We start from the raw sequence: 18,503 nt of genomic DNA, 5'->3' as shown, positions 1-18,503 counted from the left end.
GACAGCTGCGACTAGTAGCAGTGACAGCACTGACACGCTGTCGCGAGTCCTAAGAGATGATTATGCGGCGGCGTTCTGCTAAACATCACATGTCTTTCAAAGGGTGTAGAAAGCAGAATACGTCGTGCGTTAGACGTATTGCTCGCGGTGACGAGACAAGCAGGCAACACTTTCCAGTTACGAAGCATTATACACGGGGCATGGCTGTTAGAGCTGGCACGGAGAGTTGGCGCTGTAAGAGTGGCGAGGGCATTTTGGACCCCTTGCCATGTCATGCCATTTGGAGCACCACGGAAGTGAACCGATCGAATGCCACACGGACATCAGGCACAATTCAAGAGCAGTGCTGAACGATTCAGGCGAACTTCGTGTAGCAGCTGCCGCGGTGGCTCAGTGGCTATGGTGCTCGGCTCCTGACCCGAAAGACGCGGGTTCGATCCCGGCTGCGGCGGTGGAATTTCTATGGAGGCGAAATTCTAGAGGCCCGTGTACTTTGCGATGTCAGTGCACGTTAAAGAATCCTAGGCGGTCGAAATTTCCGGAGTCCTTCACTACGGCGTCCCTCATAGCCCAAGTCGCTTTGGGACGTTGAACCCCATAAACCAAACCAAACCCAACCGAACTTCGTATAGCGTGTCATGCAGCTCTAGCGTGTGGCAGCCCCATTCGGTCGACTGAAGGATGGCTTTGCTGCTGGGGCTAACTATGTCGCGCCAACGCGCGCGCGCTACTGTAAAACAGGCATGACGAATGCGACGTTGCGCTTCACCCGAAACGCGTCCCTTCTTAACGCGGGTCCAGCTCGAATGACAAAGACGCGTGGCGTCTAGTGGGCAAAGCTAGAATCAGGCACGTACAGGACGCCGTCTAGAATGGGGACGATGAAACATTAGGCCGTCGGACTGCACCTACCCTATAAGACATGACGTTTACCATGCACGACGCCGCAAGGAGTAATGCGTGAAGCCTTCACACTCGGCCAGACTGACTTCGACAATATATTGGGCCTTATGCTACATTTTCTTCATAACGGTGTACAGTCGTGCCTCGTTGATACGACCTCCGTTAATATATGGGAGACTCGAATTATACACAATTTTTCTGAGTACTAAACTTTTTCAATGCATTTGCGCCTCGTTAATGCTCAGAGCCCATGAGAACAAAACAATGAGAACAAAACCTCCACGGCTCCAAACAAATGTTTCATTTTCTGCATTTTGAGTCCAGGGCTCCAGACGACTGCAGTGAAAAATGCAAATGAGTAACTGATGGTCCTTTTCTTATGTGATTTCGTGACTTACAGTGCAAGGTTGGCCAGTCGACGGGCCTTGTCATTTTCCGCATTCCATGGATGGCTGTGATAAAAACTTTCCTGTAGCTCGTGCCACGTAGAAAGCTGCATTCAACAGCTGTCATCCGACTGAGTGCTGATATGGAGTAGCGGTTCGTGGGATGTGGACTGTCGTAGTAGGAGATAAGTCATTCAGCCATGAGGCGCCATCAAGCGTACACTAGGCGCGTAAAGATACACCGCATTATTTCACTCATTATGGTGCCCAGGATAGTCAGCTTGTAGCTGCCAAATTTGTGTTTAATTTGAACTTCACTGGCCACCACTATGCACAGAATCAAACCGTAAGCATAGTGTGCTTTCTTTTTGAACTTCTTTTCCTTCCAATTCGTTATTGCGGATCACTCGCTTTATGGGCAGCTTTGCTCGGGAACCAATCCGTCCATACAAACGAGGCACGACCGTATTAGTCATACCGGAGTCATAAATTTTCAGCATCTGGGTCTTAATCTAATCTCACTGCGGCTGTTTTTGCCCTTATAAAAATGGTCTATAGATAGTCTATAGACTTCTTATTGACTCTATTGACTTCGTATAGATATTGATTTTTGTCCTTTCATATTCTATAGACTGTCTATAGACAAAAGTGTACTGAAAGTGTATGGCCATAAATCTATAGATTGTCTATAGACTGTCTATGGCTTTTGTACTGCCTATAGACTGTTCTCTAGGATTTGTCTATAGACAGTCTGTAGACTTTATAGACAGAAGTCTATAGACACTCTATACCCTGTCTAAAACTTTTTGTAAGGGTGGCAATAAAGCTAACTTTAGTAAAGCTGAGATCTGGGCGAGTTGGTATGCATGTCATGTCGTTGTCCCGCCTTTTTGCGCTGTTCACCAGTATGAAAGCTAACTTTCCCTTTCTCTCTCACATAACTGCGCACTTTTTGGGTCCACCAAGTAACACACTGCCGGAAACCACCTTCTCCCTCACCAGAGGCCTGAAGAAAAACTTTCTGCGAAATCGCCTTTTCGAATATATCTCGTTTGCGACACTTCGTCGTTCGTTGCGAGAGGCCCCACGTAGCTTTCCCACTGTTCCCTAGCCCAAGGAATCCTCATTCTGCAGGTATCTAGAAAACCACGGGGCGGTCGTTCCTCCTGACGGGGGCAGATATCAATTAAGCGAGCTGTCGCAGCCATCCGAAACGCCAACGCTGGCGCGACGCACGCGCCCCTGTCAACGAAGCCACTTCGACCGGCGACACCGCGGCGTCCGTTCGGCGACGGCCGCTTCGTTGCCCCCTCGGAGCGGCCTCTCGTAACGACGCGGCAATCTAAAGAGATAAACCACGTGCACCACAAGTCCTGCCGTCGGCGACGCTGACCAATCATGTCACGTCCTCGATTCGGGTGCCCCCGCGCCAGGCGGCATCCATGCGTCAGCCGAGGGGGCGAGAGGAGCGCGCCGGACGGCTCCGAGACGACGGGCAGCGGGCGACCCCGAGTCGGGCACCGGGGGGTCAACGCGGCAGAGGTTAAAGCTGGGCCTAATTGAACAGCGCCCTCGAGAAAGTTGCCGCGTGCTCTCCGGGCGGCTTGTTTCCCCAGCCGGGCCCGCCTCGACTGCCTTACCTCGGCCGCGAGAGGGGCGAAACTGGCTCTTCTTGCCTCGCGGTCATTTGTTTCGCCGCGCATTTGTTCAGTTACGTTCAGCCCAGGGCCACTAGGGTCCTAAAATGTGGACGCTAATGGAGCGCTGTGCAAGTGCGGATGTGCGTACGCAAATTGTTGTACCAACAGCGTTATCAGCACGAAGCAGGAAACACAGTCACTGGGCGGGACGCATGTTGATGCCGTCGTTGTTTTTATGGTCCTTGAAGGCAGATCCCTTTGTTTTTGCGATTTAAGCGGGTAACATATGCACTGAGAAGCTTTAAGAAGAGAGAAAACTTAGCCGTGTGACAAAAAAACGTTCGAGGTGTCAAAAGTTATAGCCCCGTTAATAACAGCAACGACTCCATAGAGCGAGGATCAGCTGTTGCCCAAAGATGGTAGAACGATGACATGCAAGCCAAAGAAAAAAGAAAAGCAATTCACTTACTTCATTGAAAAAAAAAAAAAAAGATTCTGTTTTTACGAGTTGTGAGGAAGCGTTCTGCTGTCTAGAGTTAAAGAAAATGATCACATTGAAAGTCTTGTCATCAGTTTACAAACCAAGGTTCGAGAAGCAAAGCCTCGCTTTGATGTGACGCTGTCTGCTTTCATGGCGCACAGCCCTAATATGGTTTGGCGATACTTATCGGAAGACCACACAACAGATTTCACCATTTCAAATTCTAGTGAAGCTATCAACGAGCCTGAGGACGTTCTTATGAATTTAATACGTTTTTCCAGTCCATTTTTACGAGAATGGCCTTCACGCTTCGCTGCCCGCATACACCATCGAGCAACCCATGATGGAACTAACCACAAGTGAAGCTGCAATCCTTTCTCTATTACAGAATCTTGACATCAAAAATTCACCGGGTCCCGATTCCATGTCAAACGCCTTTTTAATCAGATGCGCTGATTAAGTGTGTCTAAGTATACCTGCATATTATTTACACAAGGTCTTTACAAACACTCGTAGTACCAGATGACTGGCGCTAATTCCTATACACAAGTCCGGTTCTAAAACTGAATTGAATAACCATCGATGAATATCGTTAACAAGCACAAGATACATTATTTTTAAACCTATCATCTCAAATTTAGAAAATAACAACCTTATCTATTATAAACAACACGGTTTAAGGATAGCACTTTCAACTGTAACGCCGCTTGCTGAAATTACTCATGACATTGCCACCACAACTAATGAAGGCAGTCAGGTAGATGTAGTATTGATAGACTATTCTAAAGCGTTCGATGTTCTTCTTGATGATGACCTTATAACTAAATTATTGACGTTTGGCATGGACTTTAACATAGTGTCATGGATTTCCAGTTATTTACAGGGCAGAAAACAATGTGCTAAAATAGGTGAATACTTTTCCCATAATCCTGATGCTTCTTCGGGTGTATCCCAGTGATCAGTTGTTGCGCTTCTTTTGTTTTTCATCTACATCAATGATATTCACTTCTGTGTTCCTTTACCAATTCAATTTTGCCTTTTTGCCGACGATTGTGTTGTGTACAAAGCCGTGAAAAAATTAGAAGGCCAAATTCTCATTAACGATTTCATAAAATCAATTATCGGTTGGCGTGGGATTTGGGGAATGCAATTGAATGCAAGTAAGAACAAAATAATCACATTCATTAATAAGAAGCACCCTCTAAATTTTACATTCACGTTTGTGACACACAGGTTAAAAATATGATCAGATGAAATATTTGGGACTCACCCTAACATCTAACCTTGATTGGGAGCCCTACATCAAATCCATTTGTTTTAAAAGGGAAGGTAAATTATATTAAATTATATACGGAGAAAACTGCATAACGCAGCTGCTCATATCAGACTCACTATGAAACACTTATCAGACCCACCTTGGCATATGCATGTCTGCTCTGGAGCCCTTAACAAAAACATTAACAAATTAGAGCACATCCAGATATTAGCGGTTCTCTTTCTTTACTCAGCTTACTCACGAGCAACTAACGCCGCGAACCTAACCACTCGAGCAAATTTACAAACAATGTCACATCGTAGAATCATCACAAGATTCAAGTTTTTTTTTTACCTCCTGTTTCACGGCCACTTTAAAATATCAAATTCACAATAATTACACCCTTGTTACGAACACTCCTCTAGAACCAATCATAGTAAACTAATTCGTCCACCAGTCAGCCGTGGAAATATGCAAAAGTATTCCGTGTTTCCAGCGGTCATTTCCTATTAGAATAAATTGCCATAACAGGCTGTAGAGTGTACGTCCGTACATTCATTTGTTAATATTATTGAGAACATTAATATTATTGAGAAAACATGTATTTTGTGTATGTGCGTGCGTGTGCGTGTGTACTTCCTGTGTTGACCACAAGAATATTTTGTAAACTTCTGCATGGGCCCGAAAAGGGCCTGCAGTACGTTTAAATAAATAAAAGTAATAGACGTACGCTTCATTTTGTTATACAATTCGAGCATGAAAACGAAAGAATGCTCGAACGCGGGCGTTAGCATTATCTTCTATTCAGTCTCGAAAGCGTTTTCTCTGCTCTCGGCATGTCTTGTGGTTCTGACAAATATTGACACTGCCAATAATGTGCTCACGTCAGCGCCCCCATTTCGTTCCCTTCGCGCTCAGACCTTCCCTTTTTAAGGAGGGCCTCTTCTTAAACGGCGACGCGAAGTCGAACGGCGGTAAGCGACGATAGAGCTCCTTAGAGCCGGGTCTACGACGAGATGCTATGTGCTTAGCGAAAGGCACGAGGTACCTTCAATAAAGGCTGCTCGTGTTCGTGGGCAACCCTGTTGACTGTGCATGCAAGGGCCTCCACTGAAGTCCTTACCTTTGTACCAATGGTTTCAAGCGTGGTGAACGTTTTACAGCGTCAGCTCTAATACTCGCATTACTCAAGGTCGCGTCAGTGTTGTAACAGAAGGTCATTCAAGTGGGACCAGTGGGTGGTTCATTTGGTACACAGATTGTGTACCACCTAATTGGCGTAGAATGTTCGCGTGGTATCAAACGATTCAGCGTGTTACGGAGCATAAGATTACTAGAATCAAAGCGTAGCGCCTCATAGGGATTCGCACCGACGATCTTCGGTTCCCCAAACAGCAACTTCTTGAAACTGCAAACGTCCATTACGGCCAAACTAATAGATGTAGGACATTATAAGTGGTGTCAAACGATTTGTCTTCTTGCGCTGTATACGTTGGCATAAAAAAGTAGATATCTGGATATAACGAAAAATTTGTACCGGATATAGCGAAGATGGCTAATGACGCAATATTCGTTCGATATTGCTAACGCACGATGCTCATACGCTGCCTAAGCATTTTTCTCTTTTTTTCAGCAGGTCCCCGCACGAAATATCAAGGCAGACACCTTAGAGTACAACGAGGGTATTCGGTTTGGGCTGCCTGAAACGTAGGTTTGGCTTCTCGGGCAAAAATATAGCAGGCACAGTATGCGCTCACGAATATCGCTTAAAGCGCAAATCTCTTACTTTAATCACATATCTCCTCTTCTGCGCTGACTGCAGCAGCTGCGTACCACATTCCAAAACACTTTCTAAAGTCGGAAAGCCAGCCCGTTTTGATTTGTCATTTGATATGACACGAGCAACTTCATGAAGAACAAGGGTGTAAGGCAGGAATGCGGAGAAGGCACGCATTGATTCTCAAGGAAATGGAAGTGGAGAAATAAGAACTCAAGATATTATAACATTCTGGTGGTGGGCTAGCTGGGGAATAGTTCCATCCCTACGACAGTTTGCGCTCAAGATATGAGCTTAGAGGCATGTTTTCGCAGGCGGCGTCCCGCAGTGGCCTTACGTCGAAGTTTTGAGCTGTCGGGATGGGTCGGGATGGATGCGAGTGTAAAAACGAAATCAGGAGGAAATGAAACTCGGCTCATAACCTTAGCGAAAGTTTTCCGGGAAAGCAAGTCCTGAAAAGTGCTTTAGTTGCTGTCGTAGTTTATTTAAGGCACCTTTGCAGATGACCTCGAGGTACGGAGGGTGAATGCTGTTTCTGCATTAGCTAGCGAACTGAGATGTACAGTAGTGAACAAAAAGATACATTTTCAATTTTTTTGTGTGTAAATTGAAAACATCAGGGATATTAAATATCTATATGCTAAATCAGAATATATTATGATACAGTAATGTCATTGTCTTCCATCAGGAGTTGTTCGGGGCGTAGCTGTTTGCTTGCAGTTCGTTTTTCGTTTTGGGGCCTTTCGTTGGCATTTCCCATTGCGTTAATTTTCCGTCTGTTCTAAGTTATTAACGTGCTTTCATTTTCGTGTGACATGTTCTACGGTTACATGTATTACTGCATATTTTTATAAGCAGTGGACAGAGTGTGATGTTAACATAATATCATCAAGACTGCTGAAATGGCAATTATCCGCGGCCGCAACTATGGGATAAAACACCATCAGATTTCACTGCATTTCAGAGCAGAGTAGGTTTTGTTTTTCAGCCTTCACAGGAGACGCGCCACAACAACCAGCCAAATTTTCGAGAAAGACATTGTTGGCGCGAGCCTAAAAGCTCTAGACTGACTGTTATCGACATTTCCGAAGATTTGGCCTTCTCATCAGGCTCTACAGTAACTGCATGGACTGAGACACGACATGTGCAATGTGCTAAACGAAACGGCAGTAGCCCAGCTCAAACCCCGAACATATTTGGAAAGAATTGGGTTTCCAGGATGATGTAGGTAAAGGAACACCTGGTGTGGATAAGTCACGGATGAAAAAGAGTGATTACATTAGACGAATTGAAGTTCTCGTCGTGCGGTAATGATGAGATTCAGTGTATGCGTCGCCACAAACGCAATTTATGTAGACCTCGTTATCAGCTTTCCATGTTAAACTACAGAGACGGACACAGAATGGCACGGGGCTGATTCTTCGCAAGTGGAGTTTGTCTGCTTGACTGTAATCAAGATACGATAAGCTACGAGGTTTATCAGGGCATTTTGATGCTTCCATAGTCGCACAGGAATCTGGGATTTGGATATGTGTTTTAACAGTGAAGACCCGAAGCAGTCTTCTACGCTTGTGAAAAATTGGATGGAGAAGACGACGGTAGACCTAATAAAGTAGCCAAGCCAGCCTACTGGGATTATTTCAGTTGATAATATTTGGACAAGCATCGGGCATCGTCTGAGGGACAAAAAGCCAGCAGTGCTGAGGAGGAAGTCGAGAAGCTGCTGCAAAGCGGGGAAACATGGATTAGACGTCCACTGGCAGCTTTCTGGACGCCATGCTTCGGCGTAGTCAAGCAGTAATCGCCAGAAGAGGTTTGCGTGTGAAGTACTGACGCATTATACGTTATTGAGAAAAGACGTCCGTGAAATTGATGTCTCATATTGTAATTAAAAAAAAAAACATGTAATCAACCATACCTTCAAGCAGCACTGAAACAACTTCTCTAATAAATTTACTGCGAGAACAAATTGTCGCTTAATGTGATGCTAAACATTGGTTGCTACTGAGTAAAAAGTCTGACATTGTCGTCCCACCAACCTCGTTCACAAATTTTAGAGCGGTAAAAAAAGTTAAATTCGAAAAACTGAAATATAATATCTTTTTGTTCGCTTCTGCAAGTCAGAGCTGCTAATTTCTGCGATCTGAAAGTGTGACTGGTCACAAGCCGAAGCACTGTCAAAAATTTATTCATTGCAATCATGTTAAAACATAAGTGTCATAAAAAAGAGTTGAAAAAACTGCAAATTGGTTTTGAGGAGATGAAAAACGGAGTAGCTCTCTCTCAGTACTCGGTGGCCACCTCAAACGCACTGTGAAGGAAGGGAGGGAGATGGGAGCTACAGAATAAAGAGAGAAGGAGGTGCCATAGGGTAGGGCTGCGGAATAATTTGGACCATATGGGGATCTTTAATCGTGCGCAGACATCGCTGAGCACAAGGGCGCCTTTGCGTTCCGCCTCCATCGAAACGCGGCCGTCGAGGCCGGGTTCGAACCCGGGTACTCCAGCTCTGCAACCGAGCTCGCCCTAACCGTTGAGCCGCTGCGGCGGGTAAAGAGTTGACGAGCGTCCACATCTTTCTTTCTTCCTTTCTTTCCTTCTTTCTTTCTTTCTTTCTTTCTTTCTTTCTTTCTTTCTTTCTTTCTTTCTTTCTTTCTTTCTTTCTTTCTTTCTTTCTTTCTTTCTTTCTTTCTTTCTTTCTCCTCCTTTCCTTCCTTCTTTCTTTCTCTCTTTCTTTCTTTCTTTCTCTCATTCCTTCTTTCTTTCTTTCTTTCTTTCTTTCTTTCTTTCTTTCTTTCTTTCTTTCTTTCTCTCTCTCTCTCTCTCTCTCTCTTTCTTTCTTTCCTTCTTTCTTTCTTTCTTTCTTTCTTTCTTTCTTTCTTTCTTTCCTTCTTTCTTCCTTTCATTCTTTCTGTCTTCCCTTCTTTCTTTCTTCCTTCCTGTCTTTCTTTCTTTCTTTTTTTTGGAAAGGGGGGGTGGCTGCCGGGATAGACGATGTGCTTTACGTTCTTGAGGCTGCCAAACGGTAACCATGAGCACATTGGGGTCAGGAGGTCAAGCTTTACCGTCGCGCGCTCAGACAGCTGCTTAAGAGGTAAAATACGCACTTGCAGCCAGAGTCTGTGTCACCACAAGGCACACAAATTAAACGCTGAAAGATAGACACAAAAAGAAAACGAAAAAAAAAGAAGGTGGACTAGGGCACCACGTAGCTGCATTCCTGGCCGTCGACAAGAGACGGGCGCAATTTTCGATCGTCGTGTGGTGCGGCCCTAGGCAAAGGGGATTTCCGGCAGGTCGCAGTGACGTAATGACATCTTGTTTCATTGTTGCCCGCGGAGGTGGGAGTCTCGGGGGCATTTCGGCGCCAGCGTTGGGGCGCGCGTGACTCTTGCGTCAGCTTCCGTCTGCTAAGTGTCCCGAGCGGGCAACTTCAAGCAAGAGTAGTGAAGAAAGCAACGGGCCGATGTGAGAGGGGGTTCGTTGAGGTGAGGGGTCCTGCGCCGTGCGCTCGTCCTCGGTGTTCTCAGCTTGCGATCGATCATGGAGAATGAGCGAGCATTTCGCCGACGTGTCCTCTCGCCGACGGCGCCTTCGAAAGCGTCTCGGTTGCAACCGGAGAAGACGGCTGCACATTCACGCCACTGCCGACAGGTGTCGGGCTGAGCGCATACGCGTGAACGCGCTCATCTGCCGCCGGACGTGCTCTGCACAGCTAAGCGCGCACCTTCCGGGTAAAGAGGCCTGGCGACCGGTGCACTTGACTGAGATAGTCGATCACAGGAGGCACGCAGTGTTTACTAACGTTGCAACGTGCGTAGTGAGAGAAAGTAGTGAGACCAAGCAGAAGGTGTTTGTTCCTTAATGGATTTTGGAGCACACCTGGGAGGATTCTTATTCGCGAACAGAGTCATACACGAGCCAAGCGGAACTGCGGCATGTACACATAAAAGTTGTTTTTGCCGCATTGCCATTCTAAGTATCTTGCGCGTGGGTGTATAGGGACGTTCAAAAAGGCAACTCGCATAGAGAAATCAGCAGAAGAATATTCAGTTCTGTTTTTTTTTTATTCTCTACTCGGTCCAACGAAACCATACTGAGCACTTTTTAAAGCTAGCGCGATTATCCCCAGAGCTTCATTCGTGAGGTGCCTGGGAATGTTTTTGCTTACGCTCACAGCGTCAGCTGCTGCCTTTTCATAAATGCGCTGTTTCGTAATGCATCTGAGAAATACATCTTGCAAATATTCTCCGGCATTGCGGGTCGCCACTGATACGACTGCGCTCGACGAAAGCCCCGCTTGCGTCTCGCCACGACACGGGAGTCGACGGCGTCCGGCGAATGCCCTTGAGCGTGTGCGCCGTCATTTGCATGCGGGGTAGCCCGCCAAGCGTATGTCCAAGCGAACCTTGCTGGACAACATTTAATGTTTGTTTCTTTTTATGCTCACAGATTAACTTGAAGAAATCAGTATTTGGGCTGAGATAAAATTGACAATTTATACACCCCGCCGATATGTGGCGTAGAAACACAGGTGCACCTCACCAGCTCAGCCTCATTGTGACTTAGGAAAAGTACTCTGTCCTGGAAGGGCGTAAGCTAAATTTTTGCGAGACCTGCCAGGCGATGGAAAAAACCCTTTGCCTTGTAATGACGGTGAGAATAAATACGCTGCTCTTGTAGTTAGCGCACGGGCTCGTTTCTGCTCAAGCATACAAATTCCGTTACGCGTGTCTAATGCGGCGAGCTGCGGACCAAACGATGCGGCGCCTTTTGCAGCTGCAAAAGCAGACATGAATCATGGGTATCGTGTCGTGAACACCGTAGCTCCTTCAATATGACGCGTTCTGTCGTCCTTAGTGCACCGCTGAAGCTTTGTGGATAACTGTGACTACATCTGCACACTGTGACGCGATTTGAAATGAATCACTTAAGGCTTTTAAAGTACAGTCTTTGTCAAAAGTAACCAGGCTGCATGGTTTGCTTCTAGCTCGTACAGTAGAGCCCTTACAGCTTCCCTGAAGCTGAAAGGGCCGTTAAAGATAAGGACTGGGGGTCTTCTTACCTTCCAGCACCTTTTGATCATTAGGAAAACCACAAGGGCTCCACTATACAAGCTAGAAGCAAACCATGCAGCCTGGTTACTTTTGACAAAGACTGTACCTTCATGAAGGAGCTTCATCACCGATTATCTTCTCTGTAAGAAAACAACCTGTCTTTGCCGGAGTATAGGGCGGGTGGGCTGCACGACCCAGCTCGGCGGGACAGTTCTCGAGCTAGGTTATGAGCCGCCTCATTACCAGCAAGGGAGGCATGAGCAGGCGTCTAGATTAGGCGAATGCGCCGCGTGGGCTGATAATTTAGCAGAATCCGTGCTGCTTGTGGGGAGATTCTTCCAAACGTGTAGTTATGTATCGCCAATTTTGAGTCGCTGACAATGGCTTCTGCCGAGGATCCCGCAATGGCTAGAGCAATGGATGTTTCTTCTCCAACATTTGTGTGCTTAGTGCGTATAGTGCCACCAGTTATGAGTGTACCACGTTCCGTGGTAACCACAGCTACCATCTTGTCAGCCGAAGAATCTGCTGCATCTACATATACAACAGAGGTATCATTAAGAAAGCGTTTGCCTAGGTAGGTAGGAAAGACTTTTATTGCTCTAGAAAGGTGCTAGTAGCAGACGAGAAAGAAGAGGTCCATCTTCCTTCTTCTCACAGGGTCGGTGCCCCTATTCCAGGGCTCCGCTGAGCTTCGCTGCTCGTTGGGCGTGCTGGATCAGACCTTGTTGGCAACCCAGATCGCCGCTGGAGAGCCGGCTCTCCCACTGTTCTGCACTCGGTTCTTTGCGAAAGCTGTCGTTCTTACTGCATTCCCACGTGATGTGGTACAACGATGGTTTGCTGCCACACCACGGGCAAGTGTCCCGATATTGCGTCGGGTAAATCTTGCTAAGGATATGCAGGTTTGGGAATGTTCCTGTCTGCAATCTTCGCCGATACACTGCCTCTAGTTGATTTAGATCAGGATGAGGCGGCGGATAGCGGATCCGTACCCCCTTATAGTAGTTGAGAATGTCTGAGTACGTATTGCCTAATGATTTGGCTCTCTCTGCACGACGTTCAGCGTGGAAGTCTGGGTGCATGTTCCGAGGTAGTGGAGGAATGACCAGAAGCTGGCGTAACTAGGTTGCATTATCTGCTTCCCAACTGTAATAGTGGAGCATTGGCATCACCCTTCACATTGTAAATCTCTGCATGGTAAGTAGAACCCTTATCCTCACCTTTCAAGACGTTTTTAGCGTTTGGGAAGCCGCAACGACTCCACTATATGAGTGAGAAGCAAACAATGCAACTTGGTTACTTCTGGCAAATGCGGTACATGACAGATGATATAAAAAAAAATCCAAACAAAACAAGTTCACAGTCATAAAAAATTGGAGGGGACACTTCAGCTCCGCCTTAAAGGTATGACGCGATAGCGTTAGTGGGTTATTGATACCCATATATGCAGAACTGGACGTTCTCTACTTCACATTCATAGATCGCTGGGAGTCCTCATACCACTCCTGGCGCAGTGGTGCAGCGGTTAAGCGATGCGCCACTGCCCTGCGGTGGCAGGTGCTGCCACCGTTGGGACTTGTGCAACCCAGGTTGCCCTTCCCGAGCAAACCTCGCGCGACCAATCATTAATTTAACTGCCACTTTCCACGATGAGCAGGTTGTCACAAGGTCACGCCAGCAAGGTGGCGTGACGTAGGTGGCCCACCTTCCACGTTGGTGGGCCTCCTAGGTTGATTCTATGGGGCTCTGGAGATTTTTCTTGGATATTTCACTCACGGCCAACGACGCCGACGACGCCGGCATTCCTGTTATACGGGCTCCTTAACGCTATCGTGTTAAAAGGCCACGTCGAAAAGCAACATCCCATAAACTTGAGATAATACATTATATAGGACACGTTATATCAACAATGTTTCATGTTCCAAGAGCAATATCAACTAACTTATCCTAGAGAGAACAGAACAGGCACGAATACGAATACATAAAAATAAATCAGCAAAGCGCACATGGGATAGATGCATTAACAAACGAGCACGGTAGGCTGGATTTTTAAATGATGGTGGGGAATGGCTAGATTACGATGATGAAGGACAGCGGGTTCCAGGTTGCTAAGTCTAAGAATATTACTGTGTACTTAACATAGTTAATGAACGCGCTCAGTAGGAGTGTAATACGATCAGAGAAGCTTGTTATCTTGGAGGTAGCCAGACAAGCTGTAGGTATAGAAGTAAAGCTGAGGGCATTTGTTCGCAGGCGATAAATTGGGGTAGCTAGCATCTGCTTATCTCCTGTACACTGCACGGATTTAAACTTAGAGGGGTGTTTTTTTATTAGTTGAAGTTTTAAGCAGTGAAGCTATATACACTGCTGAGCGGACGTTTCTGGGTTTCCGAAGCTCACCTTTATTTGCTGCTTGAGACTAAGACTGGACTCGAGCAGGAGGCGCGCTTTCCAGATCGTGTAAATTGTTACAAAATTTGTAGATACCCAGCGCCGTTTGTAAGGCTAGACGCTATATTTTATCCGCCAGCATTATTCTTGGAGCAAAAAGAAAAAGAGTATAAACCAAATAACTGTGGTTCAAACTTCTTTAGTCGCATATTAACGACAAAGTGTCATATATGTAAAAGTCCGATGTAAGTTTCCATTACTCCACAGAGACATCAAAAAGGGTGCCGTCCGCGGAAAATGGATAATGGTCATTTTTATTGGGAATGTAAGACGACAGTTCCCGCCTCCTCTCGTGAATTATGCTCATCACCCAGTGTGTCGTGGGACAACGTAATAACCCGCAATGTAATTTCAACTTTTTTTTTTTTGCAGCAATCGGTCTACCTCACAAAAGCAGAGGAGCTATGAAGGTTCTTGTGCTTATCGGTGAGTAATACTACGACTGCCTTTCATGTGTTTGGTGAACGTTTAGAATGCCAGTTTATTCATTTAACGCGCTTAATTCATTGGTTGCGAGCTGGGTCATTCTAGGCAGCTAAGTAAAGAGTACTTAGCTACCAAGAACTAAGAAACAGCACGTTGGCTTCGCTCGAGCCACTTCCGTGTCGGCAACATGCGGCATATAACGGCTTTAGCTAAAGTCCGTGCAGGCACATGTGCAGGTAGAAGCAATATCGGAGAGAACACGGAAGCGCGCGGTCGTCCCGCTTCGTGAAGCACTGCCATTGAGAACAGGCAAGAATTTGTGGCACAGGCACATGCTCAGTAAGCATAGTCGGCTACTCTTTCTGCGCGTGCATCTGGTGCTGCCCATTCTCATCGGCTCTCGGCCACAGTGCTTCAGGAAGCGCAGAGGCCACGCGCTCCCGTGTTCCCTCTCACACTGCTTCAACCTGTACACCTTTTCACAGTTCGCGCACCATGAGGAAGCGGTGGCAGTCCCACAGACAGTTCTTGCGGTTGCTATGCCTTTATGATGCTCGCCTTAGGCGGGCTTCGTGGCCTGCCGTGCATTCTGTCTGAATGGTGAGGTGCACACCTAGATATCGGTATCCGGTGGCGTTGGTCGGCGGCGTTCCACGGGGTAGCGACATCAGGCACTTCTGCGGGAAGGAGAAGTTCAACACTGCCGATTTTCTGGCGTTAAAGAGCAAGCCTAGTGTGGCCAGTAGGGCCATCGCGTGGTAGCCACCGGAGTTATTAGAGAGGTCACACGCTTCTGGAGCGCGGGCCATGACAGCTGCCATGAGCCTAGTTTGCGTCGCTCTTTTTAGGGGGCACGGCGCGAGTTGCACTCATTTTACAGCAGCTGCCGATGCTACAGTAACAATAATAATAATAAAAAAAGCTGAAGATCATTGACCAGATAATTGCAATATGCCAGACGCTGAGATGCTGTACTGCTTTAATTAGTCACCACTTCTTTCTTCATTTCTTTCATTGCGGCGCCGGCCCCTATTACGACATTGACGACAGTACCTCGTACTTGTCTAAAAAAATTATGGACGCGTACACAACTCGTCGCTAGCGCACGCGTGTTGCGGTGTTAAATATGAAATTCCATGATTAATAAGAGGCACTGTTGTAGGTATTGCAGGTATATACGCCGCGTCACTCTTAACGCTTTGGAACTCTGTAATTTACTTACGGCAGCCTTTAGAAAATGTTATGCCTTGTGCGAAAGCAAAGTAGAATGAGGTTTCACCAGACCATAAAAAAACTTTACTTCTTTTTGCTAGCTATGCCACATGCGTCTGTACCTAGAATGTGTTCAAATTCCGGCAATGCAAACAAAAAATGACGCCATGGTTATGGCAATGTAATGCGACATTCAGAGACAGCTGGATGCGTCCCGCTTGCGCAGCAACAGCGCCTCTTATCGCCGGCTTTGCCGTCGCATCTGAGAGAGGAAATGGGGCGCAGCTGGTTTATTACGAAGTATTCGCGTCGCCCCTTTCGCATTGTGCGATGTAAGTATCGACCAGTGCCCAGTGCCCCTTCTAGCTGCTGTCCTTGATGCGGAAATCGCCTGCCCTGAGACCTCTCGGTGTGAGCTACTAACAGCTATCGTTGTAAAAAGAAATAAATTTTGGGACGCTATAGTTGTATTATGACCTGCACTGTGCGCAGGTTTGCGAGGGAGGGGGCAGGAGGTAGGCCTTTAAGTTTCGCTTTCACATGTTCGTTTCAATGCACTGTGTGCCCTTTTGTTCCTGCAGCGTTGCTCGGTGTGGCCGCGGCTCGTCCAGGTGCAAGGGTAAGCTTTTCACTCACAGCGACTCACAGCTCTCAAACGATTCAGTTCTTTCTTTTGCAACAAACCTCCTTTATTTTGGAACAAACTATTATTAACTAGCAATTAAAATTGCAACGTCCCCTCGTTATTATGGACCATGCGTTATTATTTCAAAGGAGGTTATTCGTTTCCAGGTCATAGACTTTGTTCTGGTTAACACGTTATCCCTTGGCTGAATTTTTTTGCGAGTTTATTCCGTTAAGGTAGTTTTATAAAATATGTTTGCCGGAAAAACACGCTCCGTCGGCTTTGGTGCGTGAAAATCTAGTTAACTGTGCTGCTGTTAACACTGTCGAAATGCGTTGAATCTATGGTGTCCTGTCTCTGTCCTCCATTGTGTTCCTATTCTTGGCGTACCTCTTGGCGTCTCTCTGTTGGCCTTCGTCGCTAACTCCTCACGGCGCGTGCAGCACCGCCGCGAGGCCTACGTGCTGCCGGATGGAGCGGAGCTGTTGCTGGGCACCGTAAAGACTACCTTCAAGTGTCCCAGCGACGGTTACTTCGCGGACGTGGACAACGACTGCAAAGTGTTTCACATCTGCCACGACGCGTTCGGTCCGGAGGGGGCCGCCGGGCACGAGATGCAGCAGTTCAGCTTCCTGTGCGGGAACCAGACCATGTTCAACCAGCTGAGCCTGACGTGCGCCTACGAGGAGGACGCGGTGCCATGTGAGAACGCCAAAGACTTCTACTACCTGAATGCCAACATCGGCGACCCTAAGGCAGACTTCCTCAGCGACAACGACATCCAGCGCGCGGCGCCGCTGGTGCCGTCGCTGAAGGCGCACGGCGCCGGTTTGTCGGTCGGTCCTGCCCCGTCACCGCCTGCAGGCGGCCCGGCACCGGGACTCGTCAGGCCGCCACCCGGTGTGCTCCCCAGGACGCCTCCCCGCGGTCTCGGCCGCGGCGCGGCCTCTGAACTCAAGGAAGTCACGGTCACGGCGCCGCCGACCACTCCATCGCCGCCAAGCACGGTGCAAAAGGAGGAATAGTGTCCGGGCTCTGTCTGCTCTTACAACATGCTCTTATCCATACAACGGCCCTCGCTTGCTCTTCCGTACGTCGTCTTCCGCTTGACTGCAGGGGTGTCGGGCTGGCTCTGCTCAAGACGCTTTCCAGAGATGGCTACCGCATCTGTCGTCCGTTTGCCACCTTACTCATAGATAGCTTGGGGTGGTATTCGCTCTCTTGCTTACCGCGTATAGCAACCTCTTGCTTGCATTCTGGGGAGAACAATATTAACTGTTCATAGTGTACGAACAGTATCGGAGTGCGCAAAAGGAATAACTTACCAGCTTTCACGCGCTTCGCAGCTGAACAGAATCCTCTTTGCGAAACGGACCTCTTCGCTTTATCCATGTATAGATAATCTGAGCAGCCTATTGGGCTGGCTCGAATCAGCGTTTCCAGCATGCCGAGGGATGTAAACGAGAGTCGGGAAGACGAAATATGGCTGCACAGTTCGCACGACTTAGGCCAATGTTATTTCACCACTGATGTTGATTCACCGGAGTCAGATGTCTAAGCACCAATAAATGTTTATTTTTTAAACAGTTGTTCTGACTATGTGAGCGTGGCTTAGGAAACAACCACAGAATAACAACCCAGAAGTTAAGCCAACGTATTGGAATGCGCAGCTTGGATGTGCAAACAAAACGCTAATAACCTATAAGAAAGCTGTACAAGTGACATCAGTTTGGGGCTAATTTCCAGCCCTAGCGTGCGTTCGTCTACATTACAATGCTCCTTTTTAGGGTGGTTATCAAGGTCATAGTGGTTAAGGCGACGATATTACAATCGCAATGCAATAAAATGAAAATGGCTCTGCAGAGCGCCAATAGAGGAAGGAATTTTCAAAAATGGCCACGCGTTTGGGCTCTTCAGGATGTTGTTCTCTTTGCGGTGTGAGCGCTCACTGCTCCGAAATTGGAGCACTCAATATTACACTAAATTACAGCCTTGCAACTTTTTCTTGAACTACACTTCGTTAAGGAAAAAAAAAGCAAAACACGTCAGCAGCATTTTTTAAAAGTATTATTATGCTTCGGAAGAAACAAATCGAAAATATGATCTGCGTGGGACATCTCTAAGAAGGTCACAGCTGAGTCGACATTCTCTTTCATTCTTTCCCAAGCACTACTATACTAGTCCTCAGGCTGTTTGTGGGAACCGAATGAATGAATGAATGAATGAATGAATGAATGAATGAATGAATGAATGAATGAATGAATGAATGAATGAATGAATGATGGCG

General features: G+C 47.0%; 1 protein-coding gene across 1 annotated transcript in view; it reads left to right on the top strand.

Moving 5' to 3' along the window:
• Positions 1–17,768, top strand: part of LOC149351259 (uncharacterized) — a 34,553-nt gene extending 16,785 nt beyond the window's left edge. The window contains exons 2-4 of the mRNA XM_089580539.1: positions 14,326–14,379; positions 16,173–16,210; positions 16,660–17,768. Coding sequence (XP_089436665.1) covers positions 14,358–14,379; positions 16,173–16,210; positions 16,660–17,241 — 642 coding nt within the window. The 5' untranslated portion in view covers positions 14,326–14,357 and the 3' untranslated portion in view covers positions 17,242–17,768. The remainder of the gene's footprint in view (positions 1–14,325; positions 14,380–16,172; positions 16,211–16,659) is intronic.
• The last annotated feature ends 735 nt before the right edge of the window (positions 17,769–18,503 follow it).

The sequence above is a fragment of the Amblyomma mixtum genome, chromosome 3 (genome assembly GCF_055824585.1).
Source record: "Amblyomma mixtum isolate Tamu chromosome 3, ASM5582458v1, whole genome shotgun sequence".
NCBI lineage: Eukaryota > Metazoa > Arthropoda > Arachnida > Ixodida > Ixodidae > Amblyomma > Amblyomma mixtum.
This window is presented reverse-complemented; position numbering and strand designations above follow the sequence as displayed.